This window comes from Peromyscus eremicus, chromosome 19 (genome assembly GCF_949786415.1).
Source record: "Peromyscus eremicus chromosome 19, PerEre_H2_v1, whole genome shotgun sequence".
NCBI classification, from domain to species: Eukaryota; Metazoa; Chordata; class Mammalia; order Rodentia; family Cricetidae; genus Peromyscus; species Peromyscus eremicus.
In genome coordinates this window covers 19,546,441-19,562,379 of record NC_081435.1, presented here as the reverse complement: position 1 = coordinate 19,562,379, position 15,939 = coordinate 19,546,441, and the positions used below count along the sequence as shown (strand labels likewise).

The following is a 15,939-nucleotide window of genomic DNA, read 5'->3' as shown; positions in this document are numbered from 1 at the left end:
TTGCACAAGGAAATAACAAAGAGTTGAACTGCAGTACTGTATGTTCAGTTTACATTTTAAAAATACCAAACCCAATTTTTAAAATGATGTTTCACAGGTTGTTTGGGCTCTAGGAGGAAGGGCAGGTACTGAATTGAAGGTGCTTCTCTGAAGACAGACCGTGGCTGCGGGTGGTAGGCGGTAAGCCTACATCAGAGAGAAACATGACTCATCAGGTCTGGCTTACTGCACCAAACACCAGGCACTGGGGAAGCAGTCCAGGTAGAGCCAAGCCTAAGCAAGTCTCACTCAGCACTGTTCGCCTGCACAGAACTCCACAGTAGTGCAAAAATCATTTCCTGAGTCCTGCCTGGCACATGCTTCTATCTATACAATATTGAGTTTGTAAAGATCAGCAAGATGAAACAATTTCATCTGACCATCAACTCCAAAATGCTCAGTAGGTTACAGCCAGAGCTCAGTATCTGACCATGGCCACTTGTTTACATGTTTGTGGTCTCCTGTGCCATAGCAGGCATAAGTCCTCCATGAACTTCTCAAAGCTGAAGATACTTACCATGATGGCTGGCCTTGTACAGAAAAGGCCCAACAACCCTGAGACAGGAGATATAAAAAAAATAATGAAAATGTCCAGCTCTCCAATGTGCTAATTATGAAGCTGTGGAAATCTTGTCCAGACGTGGAGCCTTCATTATCAACAGGGCCAGTCAGAGGAGACAAGGGCTCAGAAGGGACCACAGAAGGGTTAAGACTCCTGATGATGAAAAACAGCACTGATACATGAAGGAGAGGAGAGGGGGAGCTGGCCGATGACTTTAGGCACAAGTTCTAATGATGACTTAAACGATCCTTTCCTCTTTATCAGTTTTCCAATCTGCACGAGTGTTTTATACAAATTGTGATGATGAGGATAATATACAACAAAGAATCGCAGGGACACTGTCTTAGCGATCATGTAGCTGGATGCTTGCTCTACAACTGTGAGAAATAATCATTAATGGAATTCTCAGAAACTGTAGTAATTTAACCTTTATACATCCTGTTATTGGATACTTAATATTTATTGGGTCTTAAGTAAGAAATACTCACTTTCCTTACACATGCACCTGACTACAATACATGAACTTGTAGGTGCAATTGAGGGCCTCTATCACCGTGGATGCTCCTTTTCTTCAAAATTCTTCAGAAAAAAGCTGGATAGATTGCTGGGAATTCTAGTCTTGAAAGGCAAACATTCTGCTTTGAAAGAATGCATTACATGCTTGAGCTATTTAAAAAAAGATTTCAAATCTCAGTTTGCATAGAAAAATAATTTATTGGGCTAGAGAGAAGGTTCATTGAATAAAGAAAAGTGTTTGCCACCAAGCCTGGCCACCTGAGTATGATCCCTGGAACACACAGGTAGAAGAAGAAAGCCACCTCCTAAAGGCTGCCCTCTAACCATCACACAAGTGCTAGGGCATGCGCTCCCATCTCTACATTACTCAAATACATGTAAAAACCTTTCAGAATTCATTGCAGAAGAAGATGTATATTGTGTCACATGATTGTGATAGAACCTCCCATTGAGTAATAGTATCTACAGTCACCCCACATTTTCACCTTCCACTTTACATATGTACAACTCAGGAGAGCTGTGAACTGTAGTTTATAAAACAAAACCTCAATATTTATAGTTCTAAGAGAAACAAGCCTTTCTTATTTTTTTTCCCTCACCCCTCTCCCCAGCCCTTACCCTACTCCTTTGACCATGTACCTCTCTCCATCTGTCTATAGGCAGAAGCAACTGATTCACAACTGTTCCTATTGCGTTCTCATATCCCACTCTATCACCTTCTCAGTGCTGCCTGTGGAAGGGGCAGACAGGACACAGAGCACAGGGCACAGGACACAGGGCCAGGGCCAGGGCCGGGCCAATGCTGCCTACTGGAGTCCTGCTTTCTCACTACCCCCTGTCCACAAAAAGCTTTCTAAAAAATTATTCAACTGTAAAAAGAATGTGCTGTAATGTATAAAACTTGGAGAAAATGTAAAAGCAAAACATTATGTAAATTATACATAAACCAATGAACAAAATTGGGGACAGGGAGGAAGAGAATGAGGAAAAGAGAGAAGAGAGGAGAAAAACCAGCTTCAAAACTGGAAAACAAATCCATATGCATATGGAAAAGGAAAATGGCATTTCAGATTCAGAGGCTAAATGCTTTACTGTTTCATAATAGAACTTCCCTGTCATTTTAAAAACATATACATAATTCTCTTCTTATCTTTATACATTATAAGACAAATATATACAGTGATTTTTGGCAGGCCCAGAAGTCATTATGTAGCTGAGGTTGGCTTCAAATATGTGGCAAACGGTCCTGCCTCAGCCTCCAGAGTTCTGGAATTACAGATGCGAGCTACTCCTGCTTGATACACAGTAGCTTTAAACAAACCCTCTATCCAAGATTTAACAGTGGCGTCCAAGAAGACAATGTAACTTCCGGACACGTCTCCTCCTTGTTCACTTCTCCGATGTCTTTAGCATACACAGCAGTGGCTTCTCATGTGTTTTCGTACTGAGCCAGGCATCGTGATGGGCCAAATCCACCTTCATTTTCTCCAGTACTATTAAAATTAAAAACAAACAAAAACAATTTACTTCACTCTTCATGAGAAAAGATTAAACAACAATTAATAAAAATTACTTAATCACTTTGCTAAATACCCCGAAAGAGGATCAGGATGTAATTGACCATGTATGGGATTCCTGAGGCTTGAGAAATAGGTTTATGTGAGAGAATGTTTGGGGGAGGAGTTGCTGACTCACTGTAAGCACAAGATTAAGATGACAAATTATAATGTGGGAGAAAAAAAAATTCCACCCAGCACTGGAAGGCAAACCCATGCTAAATTACACTCCAAACAGCAAGCATGCTTAGCTTAATCTCAGGGCCATATTTTTGAAACAACTGAATACCCGCCATTTCTTACAGAATGCAAGTGCTGAATTCTGCATTGGTCTACAAACCAAACCTAATGCGGTCCTGAAAAAACAAAGCCAGTGCACAGCTGTGTTCAAGATGGACGCATCCAGTATCATCCACACCCCTCAGACCTTTAGTGCCTATGGACTGCATCTCCCAGGAACTGACAGAGAAATCTTACTGTCAAGCGTTGCAGTGCATAGACGCCTGTGTAGATTTGAAACTGCCAACATTCTGACTAAATTTAATCGGATACAACTTAAAGCATCAATTTAAGTAAGAATATGTAAAATGTTTATTTATACTAATAAAAGAAATAATTTATATTTTCAGAAGCAATTTAAGTATTTTCATTAAAGGTTCTATCAGAGAAATGAACTCTCTAAAGGATGGTCCCCAATACAAACAGAATTGTATGCATTATCTGGAACTTACCATGTGGCAAGAACCAGGGTGGGCTCTATGGGTAATAACACAGACGTTTCCAATCCAATAGAGAGGTCCTAACACACTGGAACTAACTCAAACTCAAGAGTCCTCTAACCAGCAGGAAGCATACTCCCAGCACAGCAAAGGCTGGGGTCAGAGCAACACTGTGGAGAGGGAGTGTCATGAAATCTACAAGGTTCTTCTTAAAAGCTTTCACATGATAAATATTGAAAATGCTGGGAAAAGGCAAACTGTAAAAGACCCACACTGACATGCTAACAGTCTGAAGATCCTGGAAGCACTTCAGAAATGAATCCCCATGCGTGTTTATGTATGTTTTTATGTGTGTGTGAGAAAAACTCTGTAACTGAACAGATGGTCTCAAATGATTTTTTAAAACACTTCAAACGTGTCTGTTGATGAAAAAAAAAAAAAAAGATTAAGAACACTAAGCATGAGAGCTGGTTCCAAGCATTCAACTCCCTATAGTCCTGAAGAGCCATCTTAAAAAGGACTTATGCAACCCCACACCTGAGGCTTAGGAAACATTGCAGTAGAGGAAACACAAAGATTCTAAGAGCCAGAGGATGAGGGAGTTGCTTTGAGATTGTGTTTCCTAGTAGCATCAGAAGCTACATCCACAGTCTCACCAACATGACTGCCCAAACATGAGCTGAACAAGATGGAACCAATGAACATGCCAACCTTGACAGGGAAAAGCTTACGAGGCCTCAACCTACACAAAGAACTATATTCAATGGAGGGATGCTGGAAACATCCCCAGGGAAGAGCCCATTGCCAAACAGACAGCTCCAAAAACATACATACAACTAACACTATATAGACTGCACAAGTTGTATTTAGGAATATATATGTATATACATGTACGCATATAATAACAATTAATGAAAAAATTAATTTTAAGGTCATGAATTTTAAGGAGAGCAGGGAGGGAAATATGGGAAGGTTTGGAGGGAGGCAAAGGAAGGAAGAAATGTAATAGTATTATAATCTCAGAAATAAAATAAAAGAATTTGAGGTGATACAAGTCTGGGGAAGAGAACAGCAAGTAGAAGTTGGTTTTAGTTAAGGCAGGTGAGGAGGCAAACAGGGACAGACAGACATCCTCCCAGGATCACACAGAAGTGCTTAAAAACCTTTCTAATACAGGTAAGTGGAACCTGTATAAAAGAAAAATATTCAGGAGATTTTAGCTGGCACCCATCAGGCAGGCAGGGGGCTGCCTTCACAGTAATGAAGCAGGTGGAGGACCTCAATGCCTTGGCCATGTAGCAAGTGATGGGTAGAGCTGCATGGGCCAGAGACATTCAGGATGGGTTTTGCCAACAGGCAAATCAGTGCTGTCCCACATTTACAGTATTTGCTTCTGATTAACTATACGAGCAGCTCTTTTCTGTATTACATTTTTTTTCTTGTGGCTTTTGAGCAGTTTTAAAATTTTTAATTTAATTTTTTGTTTCTTGAGACAAGGTCTCTATGTAGTGCTGGCTGTCCTGGGTCTCTCTACACATAGACCAAATGGCTTTCAATTCACAAAAATCTACTTGCTTCTGCCTCCCAAGTGCTAGGATTAAAGGCATGCAAATTCATGCCTGAAAATTTATTTTTACTTTTGATGGTCAGAAAATGAGGGTGGAAAAGATGAAAATATTTTTTTTACTTACAAGTAAGTAATAATAATAAAAATAACCCTATTCCTAACAAACTCTACTCATGTCTAATAAAGTAAAGCTTGAGTACACAGCCACAAAAAACCTTTACTGACAGGTATGCACCTGGAGCATGTTACCTATTGGCCTCAATTTTCCAGATGGTGAATGTATGCCACAAGGCATCACAATCACGTGAGGTAATGCAGCGAGCTCACATCAGCGCTGGTACACACAGGCGTCTGACAGGCGGCTATTGCCTCTTTTGTGACTGTTTCTCAGCTATTACGACTGTTGTCTGTTTATTCCTCATATAAGCTAAATGGATCAGGAACACATGTGGGACACGGGCTGACACATCACTGTTTGTGGGACACAATGATCAGACTTCTAAATAATGTGTTATTTAAACTGCTGCTTAGGGAATCATCTGGCTCTTCAGAAAAATTCTAAATTAAAACAAAATGGTTTTTAGAGAAGACTTTCACCGGTAACAGAACTCAGTGTTTTGTTTTGTTCCATGAGAAATTGTACACTGCTGTTCTTCAAGCCTAATGGTGAAATGAGGACTACATAATGGGAACTCTGAACAGCATCTACTTTTTTTTCTTTTAAAGTTATTTTGCATCTAGAAAAGAAAGTAGGCTGATGCTTCATGTTCCAAACAGATTGGCTATTATACACAAAGAGGCACATTCTTTATAGAGGCAAGACAGTAGTAACTACACATACGGAGTCCGTGCACTGGGTACCCCGAAGGATCTTAGTGCTTGGCTTAGAATGTGGCTAGTTAAGAACAGTCACAGCTACGTGGCTTCGAACTTATGGTAAGCATGATTAATACAGCCAGTAGAACTGAGTTTTACTGGCCAAGGAAACTTCAAAATCACAGAACATGAGGCAAAAGTATGGACCCTGGAGGGACGACTGTGCCACGTCACACAGTAAAAACAAAATACAAACATTAGAAAATCTCTGCTACTTATTGTAAGAGGAACAGCAAAGCTTCAACAGTCCAGCTACCTCTGTTCTCACATACTCAGCTGAAGAGCAAAGGCCACTTAATAGCTGTAGAAGAAAATCATAAATTCATAAAGGGATTTTGTGGAAATTTCTATTACTTAGGACATTTACTTAGGTGCTCAAAAATTAGTATATATTTTATTTTCTACTTATTTGTTGACAGAACTCAAAATGATAACACATGTCTAAGTCTAAGACTTAAAGCTTTAAAGATAAATACCAACAATCCTTACACAAGGTGATTTTCTCTTCTGGATGGACATTAGTTGATGTTGGTCCCTCTACCTAAGCTGGCTTCATCAGAGAATTTTGTTAAGACCAAATGACACCTAAAGCTCAAGTTCATCGTCTGATGGACCCAAGTTCAGGAAATAATCAAGCATTTATATTATTATGTTTGACACTGCTGTGAATGCTTAAAACCAGACACAGCAACTTTCAAACAACTGGAAAAAAATACAAAGTTACTAGCAGTACACTGTCAGACTTTTGCCTGCCACAGGTATTCTGAACATGTGCACAAATCCAACACAGAAGAGATCATACACAATCTTCACAGATGCCAGGGCATATCTGACCAGAAAATTTAGAATAAAGGGGAGAATCAATAGAAACAGACTGAAATACAGAGAAAGCTCACAAAAAAAAGCGCGCTTTTATTATTCAAGATATTATCAAACGAAGAAAACCTACATTAAAACACTCTTCAAGAAGTAACAGAAAAGGAGTAGTAAAGAAATAACTAAAGAAACAGGAAAGGCTTGGTGACATACTAGATACTGCTGGATCTGCACAAAGACCTTGAACTTGAGAGAGAAAAACAGAGACTCAGTGAATACACAGAGGAAGGAAAGACTTCACAAGAGAAGTAGCCTGACTTCTCTGACAGCCATTTTCATAATGATCTTCATTATGAAATTCATACAAGACATCAAATCTGAAGGTTATCATCCAGGGCTGCCAAACAAGTTTCCTTATACACAAGAGATACTTCTCCATTTCTGTGATGGGTACAGATGGCTTTCTCTGGATTCTAAACTCCTTTCCTTATTCTGCAGCATTTACCAAAACCCTAAAGTATCTAAGTCCACGTGCCAAGACTTCTGTCAAACCTAGAAGTTTCAAAGGGGAGCTGTAATAGACTACATGGGTAAAAGATTTCTAGGAAGGGGTTCTACAATGCTCCTCTATGGAGAAATGATATGATTTCAAGATGCTCTCTTCACCTACTGCCAAGATGTCATTAAGGCTCAATGGAAAAACAGAACCCGGAAGGATAAGAATGTCGCTAGCAGGTGAGTATCTCTGATGACTCCTTAGGACCTGGCAGGGTGAAACGGGCACACAGCACTGGAGAACTTACCTGGGCAAACTTATGGATCTGCTCCACCACCGCAGCAAACAGTGCATGGACACTTTCGTCAATCAGACTCTGCATGTAGTGCACAGCTTCCTCATCCGACAGGTCCAAACGGAACTTATCCTGCACCTGGAGAGAACCCCAGACAACATCAACCTTTCAATGGAACATGTCGGGAACATGCTCTGCAGAGAAAGAGTCAACCTGACAGACATCAGTAAGATGCCAAGAGTTATGCCAATAAGGAGCTCCTCATGCCTTGCTTCCACTAACAGACACTGATTCCTTTGAAGAACAGAAATGCCATTACTTTAGCTCAAAGTTGCACTTTATACTTGAGCATTCTAGCTCAAGAGCTACTGAGTGACAGAAATAGACACTGCAGGGTGAGATCACATTAACAACTCCCGACCCACACACACCTTGATGGTCATAGTTCACGAGAAGCGCATCAATCACTGGCAAAATAAAGAGATGTTCTATCTAAAAAAGCCTTTTCCACAGCAGCCCCCTGATCTTGGTAAGGGATTATTTCAATGGGTCTATAATGTCCAAAGACACGTATCTTTTAGTTCATATTTTAAGGCATAGTTCATTTTCAACAGTACTGAGTACTAGAAAAATTAGTGTATGCATGAATGCATATACATGCATCTGTGTTTTTCCTCAAATATAAAAGCCAGTGTGACTGAAGAACTATTTTGGATGTACCTATAAGCAGTACACAAAGTCTCTCATTTGACCCTGTGATGACCTGCTGCCATAGGAACCCTTAATTGGTGAAGAGGTGTGTGTTTCCAGATAGTCTTATGTCCCTGCACAAATCCTCTATTGTAAATGACCCATATATACTGTTTTAATGCAGAATGGAAGAAAGTAGGATTTCCAAGTAGACAAACTACTTAATTTTGTATTTCCTTTTATTTTTGACAATACTGTAGTCATCAAATTCGCCCTCCATTATCCGATTAGCTGCCTCCCACTCCTGTAAACTACCTTTTTCCCCCAGCTAGTCCCCTAACCCTGCATCTACTTTCCTGTTTCCTGTTTCTTTGGTTTGGGTTTTGGTGCCTTGCTAAGTTTATTAGGTTTGCTAGTAAAAGCATGAGTAGGGAGTTATTTATGGGAGTTATTATCTACAGAACACAATCTGAATAGGAGAAAGCAGAGGAAACGCAGCACACAGCCACAGCAAGCTGCAGTGTGGAAGTACAGATTGTGGCTTGATTCCACAGCCCAGGACAGAGACATAAAAGAAAAGCACATGTGAACTGAAGGACAGGGTGGCACTTCAGAGGGCTTGTCCTCAGTGATCTGATTCTCTCATTTGGACCCCACACAATGACAACCATGCTCCTTCAGATGTCTCTGTGGCAGGATGTCTGACAACTATGGTACTATTTCAAGAAACGTAAGAAAAAAATCAAAAAGCATAAGGATCAAAATAAAATTCTAGCCTAAGTTACCAAGTTTGTGTAGTTACCTCAAGTCCCTGTACTGCAGGAAGAAAGTATATAATTGGCATAGAGTGTTCCTTACCAAATACGAACCATTTTCTTTAATGAGGTTTACACGAAGGCAGCCAATTAGTACTGCTCTCCCTGACCCGTGCTAGGCCACCGGGCATTGCCCTCTACCTTCCTAAGAGTCTGCTAGTTCACCAAGCTGCAGCTTCTGTTCTTCAGATTACATACCTTCCATTAACTGGCACTACATTCAATACATACATTAACACTTTGCCTTTCTCTCCACACTTCCGGCTCTACAGCTTTCACTCTGCCTTTCTCTCCCTTTGTACTCACACGTCCAGACACTACTCATGTGCTTTCCCTTAAGCTCGTTCACGTGTGCACCAGCAACTGCTCAGCTTTCCTAGGGGTCCATGGCGCATGTATCATCTCAGTGTGCTTCCACTCACTGCCTTTGTGTTCACTGGCTTCGCATCACATTTATGGACCTGTTAACAGACCTATTAACATACACATTCTGGATGGTATGGAACAGAGACTGCAAATTCTGTTGTGTTGATGTTAAGAATCATCCTAGCAGGTAGGCAGTTAAACTGGCTGAGGTTCCATCAAACACTAAGCACAGTTGAACACTTGGCTCAGTTTTAGGCACGTTTACTTATACTTACACAAACAATCTGGAAACTGCCTTGAAGCAAAAAGCCATAAACCGAAAAGTTCATCCATTGCTATCTGCCTTTCAAAGTTACACAGGTACTCTGCTTATGTATGATGCTGGAAACCCAGTAATACTTATTCGTACCCTGCCTTACAAGTGCCACTTGCATTCTTGGTCACTGTTGTGAAATAGATTACTCTAACACTCAGTACAGGCATTATAAAAGAACATCTAAAAGATATCCAAACATTCAGAATATTTCCCCATTTTGGGAATGCCCAAATTGTCTGTTTCTTGAAGATCCACTTGCAATCTTGTACCACAGTAGACCCACTTCAACCATTATATTTTCAAGAAATAGCTTCTCCAAAAGAGTCACTTAGCCAGCAATAACATTTTCACAGTGGGTAATTATATTTTGAGGAGTCTACTTTACCACTACCAGATGCTCAAATGATCTAAAAGCCTACTTGAGCCAAAATAGGTTCAGCTATATGCTGCACAGACATTCTAGTCACCAATGGGCCACATATGCGATGGTGTCCCTAGTGACCGTAATATTGGAAAGTCCTAACATCCAGACACAACAGTCTCAGGCAGGGAAAGCACAGGAGATTGTTTTGCTTGGGGCCTCTATTTGTTTTTGAGTTATGCGCTCGCGCCCTCCTTGTAATGCACGTGGCAGCCGAGAGCTTTCACTGAATGTAATATGCACACACCCGTCTCCAAATGATGCACCGAGCAACCCCAAAACCATTCTACACCCCCCGCAACCTGCATCAGGCAATACAAACTCCCATCTCTGAACAATGGTATAATTTTCCCTGCTCCTGGTAACAATCCAATTTAGTCTTCTCCTTACAGAGAACAATTTACTAAATGTGAATTTAATAAAATAAAAACCATGGATTAGCCTAAAGTTTCTGCACCATACCAGAATTATACAGCCTAAGTTTGGTATATTTAATCATATATATACATCTTAACAATTCTTAAATTTGCAGGATAATTTCTCCAATAAAGCACTGAAACACATTTTTATACTAAGAAGCACAATGGTTTTGTTTAAGTAAGTATTTTTTCAGTGTTCAATTTTACACAAGCTAATGTAGATATACCTTCGAATAAAAATAATTTAGTGTTCAAAATCTCTTACACAGCAGCAACTTTCAATTAAATAAACTATAGACTTTCCTCACTAAATTCTTCTTTTCAGAAAGCTAGAATAAGTTCATGTTACTCTGGGAGATGAAGGCAAAAGAATCATGACTTAAAGGCTAGCCTCAACTACACAGAATCCTATCTCAAAGTTAAATAACAAATAAAGCAGAGAGAATGTTTTTCCCTGTAGCAACTTCTTAATAATGTAATCGCAAAAATAACTACAACAAAGGAACAAATTTGATTCATCCAGATGAAAGGAAAAGTCTTGACTTATGTTTTTTTTTTCATGAGCTCATTTATTTGTGCTGCATTAGAATACAAAACCAAAATTCCTTAGTGTAATAGAAGAGGATTTAAAAGAGTAACTTTAAAAACAGAAGAAAAGCAAACCCCCACCCAACCATGGCTACAGGAGAACCACACTGGAAACTGCTTAAACAAGCTGTTGTGGAAGCAAACCAAAGCCTAGTGTCTCCCATACTGCACAGGAGTGGATATCTGATGTCTACAGGCTGATCCAACAGGAGTCATGGGTAATCCAACAGGAAGCACGGGTAATTTAATTTTAAAGGTACCTCAAATGCAGTCAGCTTTTTATAGCTTCTTGTAATATATATAATTTCTTTTGTTTTAAAGTTTAGTAGGAAATCAATTTAAAGAATGTGTCCATTAAATTCTCCAATAGAAAACAGTGCCTTAAATTGCTGAATAAACTTGGCATCAAAGTTTAGAGGTTCCTTTTTAATTACTGAAATAAAGGGAAGAGGAATGACAAGGTACTGGCTGTTAAGTGGTCGTGTTTATATGTGGATCCATTAAACATCTTCTTTAGTGCCTTCCCCCCAACCCTCCGAAGACAGCTAGACATTTTATTAATTTATTTTTTTATTTTTTTATTTTTTTTTGGTTTTTTGAGACAGGGTTTCTCTGTGTAGCTTTGCGCCTTTCCTGGAACTCACTTGGTAGCCCAGGCTGGCCTCGAACTCACAGAGATCCGCCTGGCTCTGCCTCCCGAGTGCTGGGATTAAAGGCGTGCGCCACCACCGCCCGGCCTAGCTAGACATTTTAAAGAGCTAGGAAGATCTGAAACGCCGAGAAGATGAGATCATCTTTTCAACTCACCATCTCTAGTCACCAAATTAAGGACTGTTCAGGAGCATACGTTCTGTTTCAAGTAATGTACACGTATGTCTATAGTAAGAAATCTTAGTCCAGCGCTGCAGGCTTATGAAATGTCTCCTCCAAATTCTCTCATCAAGATTCTATATTTCCCAGTGGAGCCTTTTTCTTGGCTACAGCTAAAATCACCAACTCCACGGCCAGGTCAAGATGCCACCCCCACTCCCTTTTCTCACCCTTATCATTCACCATTATCTAGTAAGTTGGACTTTTACTCACGTTATCCTGTTTGCTGTCTGTCTCTCTTACTACGGTATCTGTGCACAGGAAATGGATTCTCCTAATATCTCCTAATATCCTAATGACAGCAAGGCATGGCTTTACAAACCAGCAGCAGCTCACAGACTCCGCAGTGAGCAAGAAGTGGACGGGAAAGCATGGAGGCCGCTCAGGGAGAGAAAAGCAGCAGCACAGCCTAGCGCAGGATTGGTGTTTTCAGTTAAGCAGAGCAGATCTACAGACAGCAGGTCCTTAACACGCATCAAACGGGCAGTGAGGACGCCTGTGTTCTGTGTACTTTTAGTTTTTAATTTGCTAATTTTTTTCTGAGATATTGTTTCATTATGTAACACACACTGGTACAGAATCTGCTACATAACCCAGGCTGGCCTGGAACTCAAAGTTCTCCTGCCTCAGCTTTCCAATGTGTATGTGTGTTCATTTGCTTATTTCTTATTTAGCATACTCCCACATATGTGTGTGTGTGGGGGGGGGCAGAGGATAACTTTCGGGAAACAATTTTTGCCTTCTACCATATAGATTCTGGGGATCAAATTCAGGTCATAGGGCTTGGTGACAAGCACCTTTACCTACTGAACTGTCTTGCGAATCCAAAAGTGCTTTTCATATAATTTCAGTAATAACACATACATTTCAATATTTATAAAAACACATATTATACTTAGGTAATAAACTAATAGGATCAATTTGCTCATTACTGGAACTTATTTAATCCACTATGCCCTGGTCATATTAATAACAAAATACTTAATTTTATCAAAGTATATTTTTATTGATTAAACTACTTGACAGTCTTTGTTCCAAGTAACTGGCTTTAAAAGAATTATGACAGTTTTGAGTGAGCTTCTCATATAACTGAACTCTGCTTGGCACACTGACCTCACAACTACTAGGTAACTTGCGATGTTTACAGCTGATGATGGTCCACTAACTCCTGGCCTGTAGGGAGGGATAGCTCCCCAACACAAGCTTCAAGGTGGTGACCTTTGTGCATATCCCACCTTAACAGAAAGGTGCACACATTCATCTATAACATGAGTATTTAGGTAACATTAGAGCTCTCCTTCTGAAAGCAAAGATCCAATGGAACAGGGAACTTGTGTGTATTTCATCAAGTCTGTGAAGGCATGGAACAGCCTAAGGAAACGTAACCAAACCTATTTTATGTTCCCTGTCTCTACAGCATTCTTGTCCCCCAGTTTGTAGCAGGCTTTCTGAACTGGGGGGTCTTAGGATTTACTTTAGATAAAGATCAGCGAATTCTTGAAGGTCCATGCCAGAGAGAACTTCCTATTGCTGCTGTTTGAGTAAAGGCCAAAGCCCACATTTAGGGGTTGAGCCCTGTTAACTCCATTTCACATTTTAGGCCAATCGTGTGTTCAAGCAAATGAATCTGAATAACAAAATGTTACATGCAAGAAATCATTTCCCAAAGAATGATAAAGCTTGTTACTTACTGTAAGAGGTCAAACACAGGAAATGTTAGGGCCTATCAGGCAATCTGACCTGCCCTCCTGTGAACAGAGAGCCTCATACACACTTTTGTATTCTCCTAGCTGGTGTGCTGTCCAACGAGCAACACGAAGTAATGGTGGGAACCACTACTTTACCAAAGTATAAAATCTACTTCTTTGGAAAGAGCAACTCAACTAATGTGAAACAAATTTTAGTCAACTACAACAACCATTTCAAGTACTGTTATGACAGTGTTAAGTCTACATTTAACTGGATACTGCACATTTTGATAAAAGATCAGAAAGCAAAGACATCTGTTATGAAATACAGTTTCAAGAAAACATGGCAAAATGCCTTTTAAAGTTCTTTCAACTGAAATAAAGTGGTAGGAATTACTAGTCTAAAAAAAATCTATCAAATTTGCTTGCTGGCTCAGTTTTCATGAAGGGAACTGCTTTGCGCTTTCAAACAGTGAGTGCCCCAAGGACAGCCGGGAAGAGAGCCACATGACTCCCTGAAATAGGTGGTGGTACAAACAGAGGACGCAGTAAAAACAAGAACTGGCCAGAGAAACCACTGCCGATGGCATGGCTGAAGAGCCAAAGATATCACTGCATGTGACACGGCTTAATGGGCAGCGAAAATCCAGTCTATGGCACAGCATAAATGGCCAGAGAAACCGCTGTCTAGGGCCCGGCTTACTCGGTCCAAGAAACCACTGTCTATCGCAAGTCTGAAAAACACTGCCAGAAATTTCCCAAATAACTTCTGAACGCCCACACCCAGGGAAGACTGAACATGAAGGAGACATGATACATGAGTTTCAAAGAAACTACAAAAGAGGTCCTTAATGGAGCAGATGCAAACAGAACACGGGAATCACGTGAAGCCTGGTGTAGGCATCCTTCACAGCTCAGGAGTTTTTCATCAATCAATTATACTTCCTGATGGATGAGCTTTAGTCAATAAAGTAAAAATAAAAAGACAAAAATAGGACACATAATCAGTTTATCTCCTCTGAAACAAAAAGAAACTTCATTGAATATTGTTGACCGGATAAAAGAAGAAATGGAAAGGCCAGTGTATCATCTGTCTGAATAAAACAGGAACCCTTTAAGAGTTTATTTTCTTAAATGACTAAATGAAATACCTCTATTCAGATTCTTCTCCTAGCCTGCTAAACCAAGGAAAGAATTGGTCTCCTTCCTGTTCAATCACAGCTGAACTTAATTTTCCAAAGTCCACTGGGTCAGCTGTGATCTGCTGTGTGAGTCACCACTTTTAATGCCCCGCAGCTCTATCTTGGAGAACACTATTTACTGTCTTTCAGAGATTTTATACTTCTACGAGTTAAAACACTGCCCAGTCTTCTCTGAGGATGAATATTGATATGCATCATTATCTTTTTGCCTTTGGACACATAAAGCTCTCTTCCATCTGCTCTCATCAGAAGCCGCGACCAGAAAGTAGATTAAGGGCAAGTATTCCAATCCACGGCCTTTCCTTCCATTCCTGCTCACATTCTAGTTAGGACAGCTGAGTGACCGCTCACATGTGGTAGCTTTCACTAGTTAGCTATAGGTTGTTTACAAAGAAAACAAAAGGCAGGACTCTACAGTGACACAGTAAAATCCGAAACAGAGGGGACAGATGGGAAGGCGACAGAGGAAACATCTACGTGATAGGGCATCCAGTGCATGGTCCACCTGTGCCCGAGTCAGGCACCTTGCTGGCAATGTTAAAGGGAGAGTTACCCTCTGAGGATGAAGAGGAGCAGTTCTCACACTGAGCTAGTTCTCTCTAGACTAATACTGTGGGTACAGAGATGAGTACAGAAGGAACTGAACAGGAGGGCCAGAGAAGACTTGAGAGTCTGCTGTTTCTGAAATGTGAATCAAAGTACACACACCCTTAGCTTCTGTAATTAATCTATGGGCTGATACACAAAGAGAGCATGTACTGTTAAAGTCTTTACCCATTTTTATATATGAAACGTAGACAGTGTTATATACAAGAAGAAGTACAAAATTACCTTTTTTACAGTTTTATCTGGTTCAAGAGCAATATCTGGAATGTTTGCATCAACCATTAAGGAGAACAAGTTCAAAATCAGATTTGAATACCTAAAGGAACAAGAAAGAAAAGGAAGCCTGAGTTAGAATTTCAGATTTCTTTGCCTTATCAAGAACACTCTCAAAAGTGGTGGCAACTGTAACTTTATGACCCTTATTAATCCAAAGGAAGAGCTAGTGTAAGTAAATGGGCAGCTAGTCACTGTACTTCCTGAAGTTATTGTTGGACTCCTTGGAGTCACTCATGAGTG

At 40.2% G+C, this 15,939-nt stretch overlaps 1 protein-coding gene across 1 annotated transcript in view; it reads right to left on the bottom strand.

Moving 5' to 3' along the window:
• Nucleotides 1-2,413: 2,413 nt before the first annotated feature.
• Pik3c3 (phosphatidylinositol 3-kinase catalytic subunit type 3) overlaps nt 2,414-15,939 on the bottom strand; it is a 91,831-nt gene continuing 78,305 nt past the window's right edge. Inside the window, exons 23-25 of the mRNA XM_059245889.1 lie at nt 15,649-15,739; nt 7,455-7,580; nt 2,414-2,610 (exon numbers count right to left, since the gene is read on the bottom strand). Coding sequence (XP_059101872.1) covers nt 2,596-2,610; nt 7,455-7,580; nt 15,649-15,739 — 232 coding nt within the window. The 3' untranslated portion in view covers nt 2,414-2,595. The remainder of the gene's footprint in view (nt 2,611-7,454; nt 7,581-15,648; nt 15,740-15,939) is intronic.